This window comes from Nanorana parkeri, unplaced genomic scaffold (assembly GCF_000935625.1).
Source record: "Nanorana parkeri isolate BGI_ZX_2015 unplaced genomic scaffold, ASM93562v1 scaffold213, whole genome shotgun sequence".
Taxonomy (NCBI): Eukaryota; Metazoa; Chordata; class Amphibia; order Anura; family Dicroglossidae; genus Nanorana; species Nanorana parkeri.
Window position 1 is genome coordinate 762,438 of NW_017306481.1, and position 23,773 is coordinate 786,210.

Genomic DNA, 23,773 nt, shown 5'->3' on the forward strand with positions numbered 1-23,773 from the left:
TTGTAGCGCTTCTTTCTTTGTTTTTTTAGAAACTTGTAGTATGTTCTGTGTTATCAATAAATACAACCAAGGGCATTCCAATCCCATCCAGTGATGTCAGGCTTCCTCATTATAGGGATGGGCCTGAATATAAGGTTGTGCACAGCTGTGATACATCAGAACATTTTTCTCAAATCATATGGAGATCCATTTTGTTAGAGTAACTTATGAGTTGAGTCAAATCTTTATCCCATTCTGGGCCCGAATGAAGGGGGAGTGTTGTTGCCCCCGAGCGCGTTAGCTGTTTTTTTTGTTTGATTGAATTGTGAACAATTAAAAGTACTTTTGGACTCTTTTACCTTTTGGTTTGGTGCCTGTTATTTCTGAACATCAGAGTAGTCCATCTTGTTTGCCCTTCTATGCTACCTTGTTTGTGTTGTTATTCTGCTTTGCTGCAGTCTGGAGTCACATCGAACAACCCCCCTGTGATTTACAACCCAGAGGTGACTTGGACCCAGCATGGAATCAGTAACAGTAGATGGCCATCCTGCACAGAAATACTATAAAAAATCGGGTGCATGAATCTTTAGTAAAACTCAAAGCATATTAAACCCCTAAAACAAAGCTGTAATATATTTTTAGCTTACGAGTCATTAAAAGAGTTGGGTGCATTAGTGTTCTTTTTCAGGTTTTTTTCAGTTATTTTTGTTCCTGGTGATCCTGCCAGTAACACACTTCCTGTTCTAGGATTTGTATCTGTATTGTATCTGGGGAGTGGCAGTGTTTTCACCCTAAGCTGTTCTCCTGTTTTAGACAATGCATAAATGTGTAAGTATAGACAGGTATTACACACCCCATTTAATCTAGGCAGGGCAGGCAGGACCGAATTTCCCACAAGGCCAACCAAGGCATGGCCTTGGGGCAGCAGGGAGTAGAGGGGCAGCAGGGGTGTGGAATTCCTATCTCCCGATGCCCGGGACATGCAGTGGGAAGTTGTTTTCTACATTTAGCCACGACTTGTTTTGTAGAAGTGATCCCGGCGATGTCGCTGAGATCACTTGTATGCAGCCTGCAAGTCTGCCATTATCCAAGGGGGTTTGGCGGGTAGGGGGCATATTGAGGAACCTGGCCTTGGGGCAGCAGAGAGAGTAAATCTGGCCCTGAGGGCAGGAGACCTTATTTTTTCCTGCTGCAGTTAAGTAACAGTTACATGTCTTATCCCTCCCACAACCTGTGACTGGAGGGTGACAGAAGAAGCATTAAACTGAACAACTAATTTCTCTGTCACTCTGCTCTCCGTTCCTCTTGGCAAGAACCTTATTAGCACAAGAATACTGCAACACAGTTGACTGGCTCCTTGTGCTGCCTTCCCAAGTCTGAGCTCTTTTGGCAAAGAACCGGAAGGCTGATATTAAGTCTAATTACGGTACTTGCATTTAACAAATGTCTTTAATTATGTATTAATTAATACAGAGCTTAAATCTAACTGGAGTTAAGCTTTAAAATATTTAAATATATTTATACTAGAATCCTTTAAAAGAGAACTATGGGGTAAGCTTTTTATCCCATAGTCCTCTTAAGGGTCACGGGAGGACATATACTAACCCTCTCCCATGACCCAAAGCTCAGTATATAGCTCGCTATATACTGAGAGCGCCACAGCCGGGACAAATCCCGACAATACTGTTGAGATCCACCCAGATAGCTGATTGATAGCGGGCTTTGCCTATCTAGAGGCTGAGCCAGCTGTGCCCGCCCCTTCCCCGTTCATTCCTCCAGTCAGCGCTGGAGGATCGGAGAGGGGATGGGGGAATCCCTGTGAGGAGCGGTGACTGAAATGATCGGAAAGTGAGCGAGTGATGGTATGTGTTCGCTCACCTCCCGCTCAATAGAGCCGACGTGTGACAGTTTCAATGTCACACGTCGGCATAACTATGAGGATGAGTGAAAATCACTCACCTCATAGTTCTCTTTTAAGTCCCTCCGTATCAGCATTCAAGCTTGGAGGGAGAAGCACTATCAGCCCAACACAATTTACTGCTGTGGCTGTTAACAATAATATCAAACCACACTGCCTGTCCAAAAAAAGTCACCACCTGATTGCCAGGATTCAGCGGGCTCAGATTGTGAAGTAGTGATTCAGGGAGCATGACATTCAATTTTCACACATGGATTAGCCACCGCAGTATCCAGACCTTAACCAAACTGAGACTCTTGAGATGTGCTGAAGAAGACTTTACGCAGTGGTCCGACACTCCCATCATCACTACAAGATCTTAGTGAAGTAATAATGCCACGCTGGACAGAAATAAATGTTGTTATATTGCATAAGCTTATCAAAGTGAAGCCACAGTGAATGCGTGCCATAATCAAAGCTATAGGTGATCCAATGAAATATTAGAGTGTGTGACTTTTTTTTTTGGACAGACAGGGTAGATTGCTATGTATCTAATAAATTAAGTTTGCTGATTGGTAGAGAGAGCATAGAGATGACCTCAGCTGATGTTCCTTCACTATTCAATCACAGTCTTGTCCAACCTTTATTGCTTTGATTGCTGTGGAGAGAAGCAAATGCTCAGGCTATGGCATCTGGTAAGGTTGTATGCCTATAGTTAAACTTTATGAAAAATGTGTAAATGATTACACAATATAACTTTTGCAGAGTTATCCCCCCCCTCCCAAGGTTCTTCTTCTCCGGTAGCCAGTGATCTTCTGTAATCTGGACACCCTTGTACCCCAGTGCATTCCCCGTATACTTCTATAAGGATATCTCTAGGGTCTAGTTGACACCAGTATACTCCGTCCAAAAGTTAAAAAGAACAAATTTTTGGCATAATTTTATTTTAACATTTAGCTGAAGCTCTGATTGTTGTAATATGTAAATAATATCTCCCCTTCTATAAATGGTTTTTTTTTAGCAATGTCTAAAAGGTCTATTATTAAAGCGTGTTCTTGGTCACAGTGGTGCAGCAGTTAGATGTGACATTGTAGAAGACTAGGAAATTACCATACTTAACTAATCTTATGTGCGCTTTCAGATAAAGGCTCAGAATTATGTCTTTCACTTTAGAGCTAAATTGTAACTTTCATTCTACAGACATCAATGAATGTAATTATCTGAGGCACCAGATCATTACTGTTCTTTGTTTTCTTTCTACAGCGGCTATGAGTTTGATTATGATTACTACCGGGAAGATTTCTACAATCGGTATGTGCGGTTATTTCCTCGTACCGTTGTTTCAGCATGTATGTGTGTTTGTCTGTCTGTATTAAAGGCTGATTCATTAAAACTGAACAAAAGGAAATGGAGACAAAAGTGAAGTTGTTTCCAATGGCAACCAATCAGACTTTACCTTTTATTTTATGAGAACATGAAAAGGGAATGATGTTATGGCCAATAGTTCTGCTGAGTGTACTTTATTTTCTTGAGTTTTAATGAATTAGATCCAAAATGTTTTATGTATAATGAATCACGTTACCAAAAGATGAGAAAACCCTTGCAGAGAATCTGTTGTATCCAGTGTTCAGGAACCTAGATACCAAAGTATGGTATGGATAGTACATTGTCTCCAAGTCTGTCACTGTTAACCTTCATTTTATAAAAGTGTATCTAAAGACAAACACAAAAATGTATATATTGCAGGTTACCAGTCCTTAGAGGTGGTGGTTGTATTAGTTTTTGTTTTTACAGTCTATTTTTTTCCTTTATTTTCACCTGGTGATCCTAGCAGTAACGTACCGCCTGTGACAACGCTCCCTCACCATACTGTGTATATGAAGGAGCAGCATTGTCACCCTAAGCTCCCTGATTTGGACTACAAATACTTCTTCCTCTCCCCATTTCAATTCCATGGAGGGGATGTAATTCACAAAAGATAGCTCGGAAAGCTTTATACGATTGTTTGATATTTCAGGTCAGTACAAAGTTATTTAAGGAACTCGGGCAAGATCGCCAGATATTTTTGTATACTTGCAGAAAATATACTTAGCTTGAAAAGAGAAAACTAATGCAGCCATTACATCTAAGGACTGGTAAGCTGCAATATATTACATGTTTGTACTTCAATTTAGAGATACTTTAAGTTAAATTCCCTGCAGTTGGCATCATTTTGTTTCATAGCAGCCACGTGTATCCCTATCCCACACCCCAGTCAGCTTCCTCACATTCAGGCCGTTTATCAGGAGGGCTTTCCATTTTTTGGAAAATCTTTGTGCAATGTTGCCAATATTTCATTCTCCTTGATAAAAAGAAATCAGGAAGGTAAAAACTACATGTGTACCACTTCTATTTGTCAGTAAGAGAAGCAGCGGTGGGTCTCAACATTACATATGGCAGGTGCAGGTTTCCTTGCCTGGTGTACTCAGGAAGACATCTGCTTGCCTGTGGCCATAGTTTTAGTAACTGAATGTTGTATGTACTTCACAGAGCTACAATGTGATATGGAATGATACTAACCTTCTTGTGAATCCTTATCATTTTTATCTTTTCACAAATGGCTTCTAAAATAATCTGAACTTCATCTAAGCCATATTAATGAACACAGTTTTATTTACCAAGCATGATGTGCAATATTGTACATTGCCATATCTTCACTGAACAGATGGTTTAATCAGTCAAGGTCACTGTAAAATTAGAAAGTAAAGACTGTACAAGTAAGTACGAGTCCTTAGGGTGACACTAAATTGAGGAATTAAATCTCAAAAATGCATTAACAAAAATGCAGCTTATTTGTCTATCACTCGGCTATAGATCCTCAAATCATCTCTGAATTTGTGCTGACACTGTCCTTCTCTCCATGCTCACGTTCCTGTGCTGGGCTACAATCTCAATACATATTAGTTAACTAAACATGAGATTGTAGTCCATCATGGGAGCGAGCTTGGAGTGGTGGCTACTTTACAACACTTACAGGAACCATGGGGAACAAAAGTAGCCACCCTCCAGAAGGAAGGACAGTGTCAGCACCAATTCAGAGATGATTTGAGGATCTACAGATGAGTGATACACAAATAAGATACATTTTTATTAATACTCAAGGCACTTGAATACATTTTTAAGATTTAACTCCTGAGTTTAGTGTCCCTTTAAATATTGTAACAAACAGGAACCTCTTTTACTGGCAGTAACATTAATCAACAATATTGTTTGTACTTGCTGATCAGACCTTTGCATTTGTTAGGATACACATATACCCAATGTTACAGTTTATGTAAATGTTTGTGATGTACAGCTCAAATAGACTTGCTCAGATTATGGTACAGCATCTCATTGGGATTTCACTGGTTTGGCCATTCTAAAATGCAGGTGCTTTGAATATATTATGTGGATAATGAAGGCAAGTGCTTGCACATAGGGAAATATAAGTGTGGTTTGTATACCATTTTTGACTTGGAACAAATATTCAGATCAGAAAGCCAGATAAAATTCCGGAAATACTGTACATACATTTTCATACCAGGCAAGTAATATTTTCAGAAGGGGAAGTCAGAAATGGCAGCCTACATAATTTCCTCATGATAGCTTTACTTTCAGGGAGGGCTGGGTGAACCTCCATGTAATGTTTGCTTTGTCCCAGTCTTGGTGGTGTTATGACGTAGCAGACACACAGCTATTGAGGCACTTTTGTGGTGTGTGAAGCTATCATATAATTGCATATGATGTAATAATAATTTCAAACAAGTAAAACAAGAATCAGTTTTTGTTAACATTTCACAGGGTTATTCACAAAAGGGTGAAGAGTTTGGAGAAGGCAGGAGAAGTGAACAATCTAGGACAACATAGCGGAACATGGAAAGTGAGCTGAATTGGAGAATTTTTCCAAATCGGTTATTTGGGCCTAGATCGTTAACTTCTCCTGCCTTCTCCAAACATTTCACTGTGAATAACCCTGTCAGTGTTGTCTAGGTTACTGTTTAGCAGGGGTGAATGTTGAGAAATGAGTCTGTTTAATGTACTGTATTTATTTATTTCCCCTCTTAGGAGAATTTTCCTTGTTGACTAAAAAATTATGATTTGCGTGTCATTTTTTTCTTTACATTAATTTTATTAAAATTATTTCAATAAAAATAACTTAAATTAAATAAGAAATAAAGGATAACTACTGAGGGATTCTAGGAAATAAATTAGGCAGAATGGCCAAGTCTTTTTTTTTCTTGCCTCACCACAAACTAGAGCTTTTTTAGGGAACTCGATCTGTGAATGAACTGAAGGGAATTTCTCTCAGCTGGACATGCTTGCTCGGAGAAGATTCAGCAGGAACCTTTCAAGGGGGACCCCGAGCTAGGATGTCTAGATTTTGCCTGCTTACTACCATCAGTTAGAAGAGGCAGCTGCACCACAAAACGTGGCTCTGGAATCTTGGAACTTTAGATCAGTGACTAATGATTTCTTTAAACACTCTCTAAGATCAATAGATTAATTTTTAATCCTCTAGACTTTCAATCATTATCAAAGCTTTCACAGCTTTGATAATGATTGATAATGCTTAAAGGAAAGAGCTGTAAGAAGAACAAGATTTCTTAGTGTATTCAATCCTATGTAGTTGTGCCTTGACAGTCTAATAAAGCCTAAAACCCATTTCATTTCTTTCTGTACATCCTTCAAATGCCTCAGTTTGTTCATAAGGTGGTTAAGGTTCATACCACCGGGGTATGAGTCAGTAGGAGTCAGTAGGAGGGAATAAACAGTTACATGAGTACTGTAAGGGCAACTGTGGACGTCCACTGAATAGGATTTCAGACTGCAAGCTTCTGTGCCAACATAGGTTGCGCAGGTATGGTCTATTGTTATCAGTAAACCAGTCCTGATTAATGATGTGCACCTGATGCATCTGCTTTAAGGGTATAGATATAAATAATTGCAATATTAATGCAAGGAAAAACATCAAAGGGAATTAAATAGCAGGTCACCTGTATCAAAGAAAATCATGGATCAGAAATGAATGGAATAATGGAAAAGTCAGGTTTCAAATAAGAAACATCCCAAATGGTTAGGACTATTGATAACTTTAGGATCAAGGGTAACAAATGCTGTGTATAAATCTGCTCTATAACCATACCCTTCAGTACATAAAAGACATGTCTCTGATCTGTGAAATTTAGAACCACAGGTCTCATGATGGAGGAAGCTGCCAGCTTACTATGTCCCAAGATAATTGCATTCTTTTATTTAAAGTATCTTCTTTTAAAGGGCTTTGATTAATAGCCACAATAAGATGTAATAACCATTCATAGTATAGGAGTGATAAGAGAATGGATGTTATAACCAGGCCTCTCTAATTATATCACAGAACATACAACTGTGAGGTAAGGTTGTAAGTCATTTCTATTTATAGAAGCTGTCCACTTTTCTAAGTTTCTCTTCATATTATTTTTCTATGGTCAAAACAGTGTTAAACAGTGCTTTAGGGGTAGATTGTTCAAAAGTGGTGACAGAGCAATTATTTTGCATTTTCTAAGGGATATTAGATGAATTGTTATTTCTGGAAAAGCCATCAGATTGGGGTGATGGCTTGTGATATTTTGCTTTCAGTCATGCATTTTGTAGCACATGCAAATAGTATCTATGCAAATACAAATGGAGGCAAACAAAATTCCTTTTTTATAGTAATGTTCTAAATATTATTTACAGTGATTATCTTCATAGGCTTTGATATTAGAAATCAGCCTATTATAGAGTGCAAAGAAAATGTTTTATAAACTCTATTATGTTGCATTCTCTGATTCGCAATTATTTTGCTTTTATCTTTCTGATATCTGTCTAATTCTCTCAGTAAAGCCAAGGAAACAAACCCAGTACTATAATAATGTGTTTTTACTAAACATGGATGCTGCATTTACAAAGTACTTCTTTCTCGTAGGAGAACAATACAACTCATACTGTACAGAATGCTATAAATATGCAAACATACACACATGCCGACAATTTTTATTCTTTGTTAGCAAATGTAATGGTCTGTATGCAGTAGGGATACACTAAACATCACTTAGCTTCCATTATAGCTGGCCCACGATTCCCTCAGTGGACATGGCTTCAGACATTTAGGCGATCACAGTAAAATGGGTTCTTGATCTTGGCAGTCTTGTTCTCTCTTCTAGTACAGCTTTAGAGCCCATTAACATGAGTTCACACATAGTGAAAATATAGAACACAATGGTTTTCTATGTGCCTTGCTCACACCATAATGCTGCGGAGATGTGCATGGCAGTGAATTACATTAAAATGCAGCGTGTATGCACATTAATGCAGCATACATGAATGCTTGTAAACTCAACAAAATGTACAGCAACTCAAGGAAAGAAAATACATTAGTAATAATTTTGACCCTTTCAGAAAATAAGACTGAAAAATGCTTGACAATGGATGACTATAAATAAAATGCATGCTAGTGCACATGAAAGCGCAATATGCAGGAAAGCGCGTGTTACCACACAGAAATGCAAATGCATTTTTGGTGTCTTGTGTGAGTTTTTATGTGCAGTATGGTGTGAACGGGCTCATAGTGTTGTCCCATGGTGAAGTCCTCCTTTTAACAAGTGTAAGTCTCTTGGTGTTAGAAGGCTTGCAGCTATTTTCAAATGAGCAAAGGCCTTTGAATTTGGGTTCTACATCAGTTTCTATGATGGAAGCATTTATACTGCAAACTCTAGATGGCAGCACAATACCATAAATGCCATAGGTCAAACTTTATCATGAGTTCCAACTGTTGTCAATTTCTTTTGACACGACTGCTATGTAGCTTCGGTCTAATATTTGTAAGAGCTCCTCTAAACAATGGGAACAGCTGAAAAGAGAGAGAGAGAGAGAGACAGAGAGAGTTATTTTGAAGAATGTTGTGGGTTGGAAAACATGTCACTATTTCACAATGGACACATGTAACATATACAGTATGTATACTTATATATATCTGCTATTTTTTTTGCTTTGATGCCTTAAAGTTTTAACATTTGCATATTGTAATTGTATCTGCAACCTTGGGACTGGTTTACCTGCAGATGTAAGACCTGCAGACAGTTTCTGCATTGTAACTTTTTATGTATATTGTAAAGTTATATTTCTGTAACAAATTCATATTTATTAGTTATAGGTATATCTTAAGCCATTTTATTAGTTCTTTTTGGCAGAATTGGGATTAGTTAGAACCCTAGTCAGGCTTGTGTCCCTATTTGAGAGATTTTCACTCACTTTCTGCTCAGATGATTGCAAAAAAAATTGTAATAGTTTTTGGCTAGACACTTTTAATCTTTTAATACGTTGTTGGGTTCATGTTTATTGCAGTTGAAAATTTGTGTTGTATACCCTTATGATAGCACAGTTCTGCACCAAAAAAACTTGGTGGTGTTAAGGGCTGATTTTAGAGATTAGGTTAAGTGTTAGGGGTAAAGGTTAAATGTTAAAGTGGAACTGTAGTAGAATTGTAAAAATATTTTTCATGATGTAGTCTGTTACAAAGGATTAATACAGCCCTTGATTTTTTTACCCAGTAGCGTAGTTTTATTAACTGTTGATTCACTATTTTTCACTAAGTAACAGAACAGCTTTGTTGCTGATCTGTGACAAACATGCTTGTAGAATTACAAGTAACAGATCATCTGCAAAGTTGATCTGTGACAGTATTGACATTAGGGACACATAGGGCATCTTTCACATTTTCTTTTGTTCTCAGCATTAAAAGTCCCACAACAAACTCTACTGCATCAGTTTCCAGGCCTCAAGTGCTAATGTACTACCATGGGCTGTGTCAACAGCAAAAATAAAAAAAACATGTGTGTATGAATGGTAGCAGTAACAGGAACACCACACACCGAGATCCAAAATAATGTTCTTCCTTCATTAAACAGCCAGCATGAACACACTCTAATCCTGATGCGTTTTGCACTAAACACAATGCTTTAGCAAATAATTATTTAAGAAAACACTGTTCCTAGTGTGAAATGCATCAGATTAGAGCATGTTGGCTGTTTAATAAAAGAACAACATTATTTTACATCTCTGTGTGTGGTGTTCCTGTTACTGCTACTACTGATGGCTTCGGTGGAGAAGAGCCAAGATGTAATTGGAGAGAGTGGAGCCTAGCCACACCTGGAGTGGCATGTGGTATGTTCAGCAAAGGAAACATGTAGTTCATGGTGGTTTCCAGCACTTTAACTAGTGTGTCCAGAATGCTGCGTAAAAGAAAGATGGGTGTGCAGCACACTTCCTTCTGCTGATTTATTAGGATTGGATGAGAACTCTTTATGTTTGTACTCATTATTTATTTATTACAGGTGTTTATATAGCGCCGACAATTTACGCAGTTCTTTACATATTCACATCTTACAATCTAAAGTCCCTATCTCACATGCATACATACTAGGCTAATTTCGACAATTAGGCCTCATTCACACAGCGTAGAGTGGGGCCGTACAGATCCGTTTGGCGTGCACGGCTGTATTGGGCCGTTCCCGGGAAGGACAGGTGCTGCATGTGATTGTACGCAGTAGCCTTTTCTTCCCTATGGGAGGACGCGGCCGTACGCTATTCGGGTGAGTGTACGGCCGCGCCCTCCCATAGGGAAGAACGGGCTGCTGCGTACAATCACACACAGTACCTGTCCTTCTCGGGAACGGCCCAATACGGCCATGCACGCCATACGGATTTGAACGGCCCCACTTTGCGCTGTGTGAATGAGGCCATAACCTACCAGCATGTCTTTGGAATGTGGGAGGAAAACTATGCAAGCTCAGGGAGAACATGCAAACTCCTTGCAGATAGTGTGCTGATTGGGATTTGAACCAGTGCTAACCACTATGACACTGTGCAGCATAAGATACCTTTTGTCTTATGTACATGAGAAATAATTTGTTGGTGACTCTTCATGCTGCTAGATATCAGTTGTGAGCACTTCACATGTGCAGTCAGACAATGTGAAGAGCATGCCTTCTATAACCCGCCTTGTATAAAGTGTTATAAAACCTCACACTAATACAAGTCATGTAAAGCCTACATACTGCTGCCGGCAATATTGCACATACCAGAGCAGAAAATACAATTCAGCAAATACTGTACCTCAATATTTTTATGTACTCTCACTTTTCCTTTCTTCTCCAACAAGAGAAATGATTCCCTGCAGAAAAGCATATTTCATATAACTAGATAAAATGACAGTTATAGAGATAGTTGACATCCAACGTCCTTAGTTTTGTAAAGAGAATGTCTTTGTATCTGAGCAGAATGCCTGCAACGAATTCTGTTCTGTGACAATGAGAAATATTAGCAAGGCAATTCTGAAAAGCAGTGAGACTTTCAAGAACAGATATATCATTTCAGCAGCCCTTCCTCCTATTTATAGAACATATTTTCAACGGTAAAAACATTCTGTTCAATCGTGACACTTTTAGTAGAGATGATGTTTTTTTCCTATCAAAATATAGTCATAAGGTGCATACTAAAAAGGCACAAGTGTTCAATTATTGCATACACAGCGAAAGGTAATACCACCATTATTAATTTGATTAATCATGAAATTGCTGGCTTGTCTCTGTGAATACCGTGTACAGATCTGCTCAGGGAAAGCTATTACCCAAATAAAGAGATAACATAAAATTTCAGGTTGAATGATACTTGTCTTCTAATCTATTTTACCCTTTCGCTGCTAAGGCATTTTTTGCACACTTGTTATACTTCACATTTTAGGCCTACACATAACTTAAAACCCCCAAGAGTTACATATCTCCTGAAAGCACAGACTCTGTAAAATTAAATGGCAGCAGTTGCAAATTTTGACATTGTGTGATTAATAGTGCAACTCTATCAAACCCACAATTTCAGTAAAAAATACACTTATGTTAATTATAATGCACAATATAATTTTTTTGTTAAATATAAAAGATGAGCTGGTGCCTAGTAAATAGATACCCAACATGCCAAGTTTACAAATTGCGTGCACATGTTGAAATGCCAACAAAATACAGTACTGCAAATTGTCCATAGGCGACGTTTTAAAATCCAATGCAGGTCATCAGTATATTGTTATCCTTGAATATTGGACCAAAAATTGTTGCTCTCACTCTGGTGCATGTGGTAATACCCAACATGTGTAGCGCAATTTGAATTTTCATACATAGGCGCACCCGACACATGTTTCACAAGCTCCCTATGTTATAGCATGTTAGTGGTGACATGTTCTCTTTAAGGTGACATTAGGGGTCTATAAGACAAATAAGCTACATTTTTGTTAATAGTTAAGGCTAATTGATGCATGTGGGTATCGAAGGCTGGTTCATGTATTCTAAGCCAATAAAATAACTACTGTAGCTCAAATTGCTGGAAAAGTTAATGTTGGTTCAAATAGAAAGGTGTCTGAACATGCAGTATGTATGGGGCTGCGTAGCTACAGACCGGTCAGGGTCCCCATGCTGACCTGTGTCCACCGCCAAAAGCACCAACAATAGGAACGTGAGCATCAGAACTGGGAGCAATGGAAAAAGGTGGCCTAGTCTGATGTGGATGGCCAGGTGTGTGTGTGTGTCGCTTACCTGAGGAAGAGATGGCATCAGGATATGTTATGGGATGAAAGCACGCCTGTGAAGGCAGTGTGATGCTTTGGGCAATGTTTTGCTGGGAAACATTGGGTCCTGCCATTCATGTGTATGTTACGTTGACACATACCACCTACCTAAACATTGTTGCTGACCAAGTACACAGCTACAACAGGATAATGTGCTCTGCCACAATGCAGCAATGCTTCTAGAATGGTTTGAGAAACACAACAACGAGCTGGAGCTGTTGACTTGACCTCTAAATTCTTAAGATCTCAATCCAATTGAGCATCCGTGGGATGTGCTGGAAAACAAGTCTGACCCATGTAGGCCCCACCTCAAAACTTACAGAACTTAAAGGATGCGCTACTGAGGCTGCTATAGAGGTCTAGCAGAGTCAGTGCCTCATTTGGTCAGGGCTGTTTTGGCGGCAAAAGGGGACCCTACTCAATATTAGGTGGGTGATCATAATGTTATTGCTGATGGGTACATACCTACCATTCCTACACTTTTCCCCGAAAACAATTTCTAAATAAGTCTAGTCAGGTTCCCTATGTAATAAATCTAAACCTACTAAGAGATATTGCAGTGTAAAGGTTATATTTCATCAGATGTGGGTTCTTGTTTTTCCAGAATGTAATTCTCAATATCAGCTTAGCACATTTGTTATCAGAAAAACCTAACAAGTTTTTTTTATAAGACTTTTGTCATTACATGAGCTACTTAGGAGTTAATATCCCAGCAATGTAATTCTGAAGTCTTTTCACATTTTGTTCCTAACAAGTCACTGTGCCATTTGCTGATAGCAGTTATGTAGATAATATGTAATTAACTTGACAGAGGATTTAAATTCATGCATTAATTTTTTACTGCAGTTATTCACTTCCAAGCTATTTTCTCTTCTTCAAACGCTATTCATTTTTTTCATAAATAATATTGGTTTCATTAAATGGCTCATCAACATATAGATTATTGTTTGGATTGCTTGTCTAATCTTAACAATACAGTGTGTGTAAGTATTAAACTGGCTGAATTCCTGGGCACGCGGAAATCAATCTTGTTTTTTAGTCATTGCTCCTCTGCGGAAAAGCTCTATTATCAGAACAGTTTTGTAAATATGAAAATGTTCTGTGGGAGAAGCTCAATAATTTTTACTGTTAACATAGCTAAAGACAGAGGGGTAAATTTACCTCCCAGGGATCCCAGTGTTAAGAAATGAGCTTGGGCCCACTTTTTGCCCAATGTGACTGCCCCTCCATTCCCAGAACCATGATTGTTCTTGCCCAACTCTAATGCAACCTTTACATATATATCTGACACCTAACCTTGTATCATATCCAAATTACTCCCATCAGCATTGATGGGGTTTATAATTTAAGTGCTTTTGCACTTACTGTAGTCAGAGTTCTTTGCACCCAGGCTCCTGAGCTATTCATATCTAAGCTTCCTGAGCAGGGAAAATATGACAGAATTTATGTTAAATGGGCTCAGGCGCCCATGTGCAAGAGGCATTAAAGCTGAACTCCAGGCTAAGACTCTAATACATATGGGAATTGTTTTAAATGACTAAAGATTTGTAATAGGAATGCACCGAGTAATTACATGCCACCCAGCTATCTGATTGGCTGGGAAGCCGGCTCCATGCTCCCATGCTTGGTCACCTTCCTGCCACCAGCCCAGGGGCGGACTGGGCCGGTGGGCAGGGTGCCTTTGCACACGGCCCCCACTGCCGCTGCAAGCACTTCTTCTCTCCCATCTCGGCCGCAGCAGCAGAGTGGCCAAGAGGGGAGAGATGAAGTGCTTGCAGCTGCGGCGGTGGAGAGGAGCGAAGAAGCAGCTCGGCTGCTTTTGACAGTGCCGCATTAACGATCGAGCTCCTCAGCGGCCACAGCAGTTTCCCCCGCCCACCTCAGCTGCCATTTGTGGGAGAGGGAGACTGCAGAGCTACAATTGGCCGGCTGTTTAGTTCGGCTGAGCGGGACATAGAGAGCGGGCACCACAAGCCGAACTGGCAGGCAACCTCGCTACTCCCACCACCATCCCCAGGAGAAGAGCACCTGAATCAAGAAATCTCTGTAAGTCCCTGTACTGTCTGTGTGACATCTGACCTCTACATTACCCCCTGACCTCTACTGTGTGTCACCCCCTGACCTCCGCACTGTGCGTCACACCCTGACCTCCGCACTGTGCGTCATACCCTGACCTCTGTACTGCGTTACATACTGACTTCTGTACTGTCAGGGTTATTCACAAAGCTGCCGAAGGCAGCCATGTGAATAACCGAGCCGAAGTGAAGTGAGCCGAACGCTGTTCGGCTATTCACTTCAGGCTAGTTCGGCCGACCCGTTCGGCCGACCCGAAGTGCAGAAGGAGTTCGACTCAGCCGAAGAAATTAATAACAACCAGGTAACCAGGGGATACTGAACTGTCATTACAATGAGAACTCTGCAGAGCCGGCTCTTTCGCTCTCTCAGGCAATAGTTGTTGTCGGCTCCATCTTGACAGCGGCTCCTCTCCAACTTCCTCTGGCTCTTCAGATCTGCTGTGCGGCTGCCTGTGAGTGTGGGCTCCAGACGGCCGGCTCCGCCTAGTTCGCATTGTAATGACAGATCAGCGTCCCCTGGTTACTTGGTAACCAGGGGACGCTGAACTGTCATTACTCACTGAGATTGTGTATCCTGAGATTGTGTATACAGATTGCTGCTTATATGGGTATGCCATTCTCGTCAGGAGCCCACACTCACAGGCAGCCGCACAGCAGATCTGAGGAGCCGGAGGAAGTGGAGAGGAGCCGCTGCTGCTGCCAAGATGGAGCCGACAACAACTATTCCCTGAGGGAGCGAAAGAGCCGGCTCTGCAGAGTTCTCATTGTAATGACAGCTCAGTGTCCCCTGGTTACCTGGTATCCGGGGAACGCTGAGCTGTCATTGCAACTGGCCGGAGCCAGCCGTGAGATCGCAGCTGGCTCCGCCCAGCTGTCAGTTGCGAGGCTTTCGGCTGGCCAATGGTTGGCCGTTCGGCCCGCTTCGGGTTTCACTTCGGCTCAGTCAAGCCGCAGCATATGCCTTAGGCTCCACTGAGCCGCTCGGCCAGCTTCAGTGAATAGTGAATAGCCCTACTGAAGAGCTCAGGCGGCCGGAGCTAGCTGAAAGATCAGCCGAAGCTACGTCAGCACTGACCCAGAGATATGTTAAAATAAAGTAGAACACTATAAAAATGAACCCCTTATGTTGATTATCTGCAGTTAAGCTGCAGATTTGTTTTGCACCCTAAATAGTTAATTTTTAGTTTGACCCCCTCATGACATACAGAGTACTCCTTTATAACTGAGGGGGTTATTCACTAAGCTGCCCCATGGGCCTCTGGGTTGTACTTGCCCCCTGGGCCAAAAGTTGCCAGTCAGCCCCTGGACCAGCCTGTCTTCTTTGTCAACAGGTTCCTTGTCAGCAAATGTTCATGCAGCAGAGCCTGCTTTGCTTCTATTGCTGACCCTCCAACATTCAGTTTGACTTCTGCTGTGCAGGAGATTACCAGAGGCAAGATTAATGCAGATGTACATTTGTAACATTTGGAAATACAATTATTATTTTTTTTAATAATACATAACTGCAATATATGGTGTTTTCTTTTAATCTCCTTAAAGTTTGGTTGTAATGCCATCATACATGCAGGTTATGGTGGCCCCATGTGTGCACATTTCATTAACCAGTCACATCGAAATGGTACCAGGATCTCTATCATCAACCCCTGCAGTTTTGGGAACTTTTCACTGTCACTCTGCTGTATGCTTGGTTGCTATGGGCATCACAAATATTTTTGTCTGATGCTTATAGCAACCACTTTTACATATACTGTATATGTGACCAGCTTATTATAAATAAGACAAAAAAAGCAGCAAAAAACCTGATAAGATTATTTCTTCAACTCACAAAGTGTTTTTACTGTTATTTGTCCTTGTCAGAGGTTCTTCTCATGTCCAAGAACAATACTATATATTCCATCCCACTCCTGACCCGAAGATCCCAAATTTGTAGTGGGTGCTACAGTGACAAGCAGATGGCGCCGCACTTACAAGCAATTAGGAAAACAAAGTCACCGGCGCTCCAACAGTCATATAACTTTATCCAAAAAAGCAGCAAGGACTCACCTCTCCAATTCCACCTCCAACTTTCTATTAATGTATATACCGGGTGCAGGCTACAGTGCGCTCCCACTCCTTTAACAGTTCTTTGTACAATCAGCCGCACAAAAACCGGTATCCATAAAAATCCAGCTTTATTGTAGTAGTTTCCAGTTAAAATCCAAAATCAAATGCAGCACAGCGCGGTGGTGTGGGAGAGACACTATGGTGATGTATTTGCTGTACTATGTTTGATTTTTTAAATCTGGAAACTACTACAATAAAGCTGCATTTTTATGGATACGGGTTTTTGTGCGGCTGATTATACAAAGAACAGTGATATAACTTATACTTATTGATGCAAGTCTATCATATCACAAAGTTTTGTGTTTGCTTTGTGATATGATAAACGTAATTCAAGATGAAGCTATATTACTGTTGGAGTGCCAGTTTCCGGATCTCTATATAAGGGATGAATGAAAAATTTACTGTATATTGCTCATTATGTGCAATGCAAATGCTGTGTGTCCTTAATGCTGCTTAAAGTGTATGTATAACTGTGTTTTAGTTTTGGTTAGAGTAGGGAAGGGTTAAAACCCCTATCAGGTTATTGTTTGCTGTCTCTGTACTATTGGAGACATTCCTTTCACTTCCTGTCCCGGAGATGCAACATGAAGTTAGATGGAATAAGTGTCCCTATTGTAAGATTTACCCTTATCTCTTGTTCTGGAGATACAGTAACTTTAAAAAATGTCCCCGTATTTACTTTTTCTGTGACAAAGGTTACTAGTGGAAATAGAGGGATAAATATCCCCAACAGGGATTTAGACAGTGGGCCTAATGCTTTCTGCTCTGTAACAGAAAAAATAATAAATAAAAAGATTTTGCCTGAGATACACCTTAATTGTGCTACTAGTAATCATGTTTCATTATTTCCCTCATCTCAATGCAAATCTCTGCCTAGACATACAATATAATGGTTCTTTGAATACACTCTCTGTGCAACTTATGCCATAACTGGATTTAAAGTAGAAGTAAACTCTCAAACTTATTTTCAGTAATGAATCCAGATCAAACAAATATAAATTTCGCAGCAAAGTATTCCTTTACATTTTTGCCCAAGCCCGTACAGTCATCATGTTTCCAAACAGCTGCCTCCAACTCTCTCAGCACTGCTTCCCTGGACTTCCAAACCAGTACAAGATCACAGGGGACAGAGCAGTCTCCAGCAGGGAGACTGCAGGGAACTAAAACTTTTATACATCAAGAAGCAGCATCCATTGTAAATGATTTAGTCAGCATTTGAAATAACTTAAAAACCTTTTGACTTAAATATATCACTTTAACTCAGTAGTCATTCAGCAAGGATGCTGATTGTGTAGTGTAAGATACACATAGTCAATGGAGGGAGAATCTCAAAATCTCTGTATAAAACATAATTGCACAGCAAGCAAGTAACAAATGTGAAAGTCACATCAATAATGACCTTCAGATAAACTTTACAATAATAATTCAAACCGTGTTCTCAGTGAGAATACACCGCAGTCTCACTTTAAGACAGAAAACATGTTCTCTTTCATGATACTGAATGCTTGGGGGAAAGTCCTATTCCTAATGCACCGTTCTGATTTCTTTTGTTCCTGTGTGTGAGTCCATGAATCTTTAACCACTCGAAACAAATGAACATAGGGAATTCAGAGAAGAATTTCAACCTCCCTAATGCAAAACCAATCGAACCAGAGCAACAAATCACAAAAGTGAATTATAATGTCTTCTTACAAATGCAGCCATGACTGACACTTGAATATTGCCTTCAGATGGCTCTCAGAACTACTTAGTGTACCATGAAGTACATGCCTGACACACTAATCCACTGATTAGGATCAAGTATCTATCCATTTGCATGCAACTTATTCAGAACAACTTACATAACATTTATCAGTAATTATGCAAAGTTTATGTGTGAATGGGGGATGGGAACTGATTTTTTTTGTACAAATATAACACAAATGTATTATTTTCATTGTTAAAACTAGTTCTTCTTAAAAGGCTAGTTAAAGTGGAAGTTATTTTTCAAGACTTCAAGACTTCCCACGTTCTTCCTGTTCTTTATCAGCAGCCCTTACTACTTCTCTAAGCTCCATGCAGTGCAGCAAAAATCTGAGCTATCTTTGACAGCTGTGGCTCAGAGGGAGTGGGTTGAATGATGCTGAGGCAGAAGACCGAGGGCATCTAGTGGTGAAAAAGAAGTATGGCAGGGGGTCATCTCTGTATTAAACAGGATTATAGCAGCATGAGGTGTTTTTTATTTTATCTTTTTATGGAGTATTCATTTATTTATTTTTGCTGGAGTTCAGCTTTTAAAATGTTATACCAAATTGGGATGATTCAGAACTGTGGTCTTACCTTACCTTGTGAACCTTCAGCTGGGATAAAAACACCCACAGATACAGTAGGATCATTACATTTTAATAATAGGACAGGGCTTATTTGCAGGAGCAGTTTTTATCGGTGAGGTAGAGAAGTAGCATTGTCAGTACTGCACTACATCTGGGGAATACATTTACATTTAAAGCTACACGTAAGGCGTGTTCTCTTAGTATGCTGTATGTTCTGTCTTTAAAGCAGATCTGTCGTTTAAATGGATCGCCGTGATGTGCTTCTAACCCCCCTGTGTACAAAAACACCACCAGTGCAGGAGCTGTGGTTGCAATTTTTACCCCAGTTTACACCTGCTGGTGAAATCAGGGATTGCACTTCCTGAATTTGGATAGTACTATGAATAAATATCAGACAGTTAAACTTTAGTCCTCCCATACCACATGGTCACATGGAGGGTCAGAACTTACCTGCACAATAACCTCCAACATCTTCTACTAATGTGACAACTACCACTATGTAGGCTGCTATGGATTAGCACTGCGTGCACATTGTTGTATATTTTATTATAATTATTTATATAGCACCAACATATTCCACAGCGCTGTACAATCGTTAAGACAAGACAAGTAAGAAACACTGATAAGCATCATTAACATACAGAAACAGTAGGTGAGGAGGACCCTGCCCAAATGAGCTTACAGTCTTAGAGGAAGTGGATCAAAGACACAGAGATGGGGAAGGAGAGACTACAGATCTATACCAAATAAAATGGGAGGGGATTTGGGAGTACTGTGAAACGGGAGCAGAATGGAAGGTTGTATAGGGTGAGAAATCAAGGGGAGAGCTGTTACAAATCTCTACAAAAGAGGCGTATTCCCTTCTTGGACAGTTATTACCAGAACAAGTCTTTCCCACCAGCAAGTTTCCCTTAAAGTCTTGATCTGGTGACAACTGGGACAATTTGGATTGCCCACCACTTTCTGTTCCAGTGGCAATGGTCAGGAGGACAAATAAAGTGTGTAAATCAACCTAGCAAGGAAATTACACAGCAATAAAAATGAATTATAATGGCATTTTATGTACATAGATAATTAGATAGGGATGACCACTAGTCTTCTAAGATGTGTAAAGTAAGCTGCAGGGACAGGAAATAGGGACCGGTCAACATTACTACTTCAAAGGCATGCAATCCTTTTGGGGGGCTGTATTTAGACATAGTGCTGCTATAAACACACTTGTTATCAAACAATAACTCCTCAGCACTTTACCCACCCTTCACAGTTTAATACATTTTATTCTTTTTCTTTTTACATTGATTTTTGACAATTGCTGAAACAACCTATAGTGGGCGCAATACAGGAATATCAATCTTTCTCCATTCTCTCCTACTAAAAAATCTCACTCTCTGGCTCTTTAAACTCACATTAAATGTTTTCTTTCCTTTTATCCTGCATTAGCGCTCCACCAATAAAAAGTGCTGTTGTACTAACCCATACCTAAACCCAACATGTTTCATCACTTGAAACATAGTGGCTTCTTCAGAGGACAGTGATAAAGTGCTCTGTTCAAGTGTATAAACTAAGTGCTGTTTATCTCATTTCATGGCTGCTATTTATAGGCTTTTAACCATGTGGACGCTGCGTATACACACACGTTTAACTATTAATGCAGTTGTGTAATGATTTAATAAAGTAACTAAATGTGCACTTCTGCTGACAGTGGACATACTGACAGCAAGGAAGAGCAAAGAGATGGCTTAACCTCAAGAGGTACCATTGGATTGTGTGCATGAGAATTATGCAACCAGTGCTCGGTTTCATCATTATTCACAGTCAGCTATCTAGCATACTGTACAGTATATAAATAATTTACAGCTGAACTCTGGGCACAAAATCAACTTCAATATTTCTTAATAGCCACAGGATATAAACCTTTTTAGAGTGCACCAAATGTCTTTGCAAATCCAGATATTAACCTATAAACATAGCAGTGGCATCATCTCTGTGGTGCACATAACCCAGCTGGTCCTCCAAATACAGGCTGCCTGCAGATAACTACAGGAGGGGGCAGATACAGGACCAGTCACCCTGAACAAGAGAGCAGCAGTGTCTTTTTTACAGGAAGATATAATAATTGTGTATACTGGAGTTAAGCTTAAATTTAATAATGATATGTAATATTAAAAAAATCTGGATTTTTAAAACCATCAATATGCAGAGTATGGTCTATGCTAAAGACATTTGCGTGAACATGGATTAAACATTGTACCTCTGAGAAACTATTCACTTAACTCTGTTAAATATGAATAATGGACAACTACGTTGGCACAGAAAAAAAAAAAAAAAAAATTGATTTGTCTGCTCTTCCCAAGTGACGCCACATTAAAATGATTTAATGTTCCAGCCGTATGTTTAAGAAGCTCCAGAAATAAAAAGGAGCACCACAATACTCTGCATATATATATTTCCTTCTATCACTTCTTTTAGAAAATTGAAAAGCATATGGTATGAGCTGAGCCCTGTAGAGCTGTCACATGCCAATCAAAAATAAATGTAGCCGAGTGTGTGGGTTGACATGCTGCCTCTGCCAAGCTCAAGAACGTCTATCTGCAGAATTACTTTTAACTCCTATACATTTGGAATTGCACTTTCCCATGAACTGCTGTGTGTGTATCTTCTGGGTAATAAATTATTGCTGCAGGCAATAGCTGCAGTAGAAGATAATAGGAAATGAGGATAGAAGGTAAAATACTCTTTTGGGAATATAGGCAATGGATTTGGTGCAAGTATGCTAAAACTACACATACATATACAAACAGTTCAATACATTGAGCTGAAGTTCTCCTCACTTGAAGTCAAGAGGGTCCACGCTTACAAAATTGTCACCTGTCCTCTACATATATCTCTAAGGATTTCTTCAGTACAGTTTCCATCCCATTAAAACAAATGGGTCCAACACATTTCTTCGGTTGTAAATGATTTGTAGGAAGGAGTAGCAGATACTTTCTTTACAAATATAAAATGTACCCTGAATTTGTTGATGAAATTCAAATGCATTCATTGTCTATACTGGCGCTACACTGGATTCTAGAAATACTATCTAGCATGAGCCTCCTTAGAGATCCTGAATGTCAAAAATGCTATTGTACACACGCAGCATCCTTTCATGTATTTTGGCTTTGTTCTGCAAATATTCAGTACTGGGGCCAATTACACAGGTTTATAGGGAATAAAGTGCACTTTCCATCACCTCATACCCCAGAGATTACTATGTTATAGAAACCTGGGAAGCTCAACATATGATGAAAAAATAAATAATCAGAGGTCACCTTCCATAAAAAACTGCATGTTGAAATGTTCAATAGATTCAGAGATATAGGCAGCTACGTTTACAGTCATATGAAAAAGTACACCCTATTAAAATGTACTTGGACTTTCCGTGGACTTTTTCAACATTTCTGAATAGACAAACTATAGATCTACATTTAAACAGGGCCTACAGATAAAAGGGATATATTTGAATAAAACACAAGGAAAATGTGCCTTTTCATTTATTTATTCAACCAAAATATCAGTAGATGTAGAGAAAGTAAGTACTCCCGTGGCTTTAGAAGCTGGCATTGCCCAGTTCAGCAGAAATTACTTCTTGTAGGCGTTTTGCATAACTGCCTACCAATCTCTGAAATAGACTTTTTATCTCTGCTGTAGGAAGTGTGTTCAGCTCTTTTTAAAATTTACAGTCAGCTGAATGATCAGAGCGGGTATGTCCTCTTTGCCTCTAGTGCTTACAGATTTGTATGGAGTATTAATTAGAAAGAGACAGTCTACAAGTGAGTGGCTACTGCTGGGTTGTATTATTAGAAAGCCTAAAATGCTCTGTAGACATAATTGTGGATGCTGCTTCATTCTTTATTTCTAAAAATAAGCTTTTATAGATAATAAAAAGTGAAAAAAAAGGTACAAAACACATCGCTGCTGATTAGGAATGAGCTAGGTTTGCAGCAAAATTTGCATGTTCTCCGTTTGCCTAAATGACGAACATATAGGCACCAAAAGCAAACCTCATAATGCTTTCCCTGACCTGTGAACTCTGGTAAGATGAAAAATCATAGCCTATTACAGAGCTTTAAAAGTGTGCAAACCCCCTCCCTGTAAAAGTCATCTCTCTCAGCAGTGTTTGCTGGAGATAGTGAGGAACAATGGACAACTTTGTGAGGGAAAGTTGTGCTACTTGTATAGTGCTAGTAATGTGCTAGCACAGTGTTATACAGTGCTATATTCAGTGCTGCATACTGCCACTGCTACATTACAGTGAGGTGCAGTGTGGTGGGCTGCGGAGAGTTCAGTGTACCCACCTGTATTCACTGTGCTGTTAAGTGGCATCAGTGCTCCATTACTGTGAATTGCATTGTGATGTGACTGTGTTCCATGCATTGTAAAACTCTCTGTAATTTTTATTTCTTCATAACTTCTCATTTCTAGAATGTTGGGTTGTGGTTTGAAGGTGTGTTTGTGCACTTTGTGTTGATATTTTATTAAACTTTGTAGACAATACAGTGGGGTATGGCGCAAAATAAGTTCACAAGCTACACTATGAAACACGATTTGCCACTGTTTTACAGTTGTTACGAATTTGAGGGATTTTCTTTATTTTTATAAATTTGTTTAAACCTTGCAATAGCCGTCAGATCTCTTCTGTCTACTACTTCACTAGATAAAAAATCATGTGTTACAGCAAAAACTACCTAAAGAATACTTTTTTTCCCAAGTTAAA

The 23,773-nt window shown here is 39.6% G+C and overlaps 1 protein-coding gene across 4 annotated transcripts in view; it reads left to right on the forward strand.

Annotated features, from left to right (window-relative positions):
- Positions 1 to 23,773, forward strand: part of RALYL (RALY RNA binding protein-like) — a 256,662-nt gene that overhangs the window by 189,354 nt on the left and 43,535 nt on the right. For 3 of the 4 annotated variants that reach the window (XM_018555772.1, XM_018555771.1, XM_018555774.1), the window contains exon 3: positions 3,140 to 3,187. The exons of the other annotated variant lie outside the window; for it this stretch is intronic. In XM_018555772.1, coding sequence (XP_018411274.1) covers positions 3,140 to 3,187 — 48 coding nt within the window. The remainder of the gene's footprint in view (positions 1 to 3,139; positions 3,188 to 23,773) is intronic. 4 annotated transcript variants of the gene reach the window in all.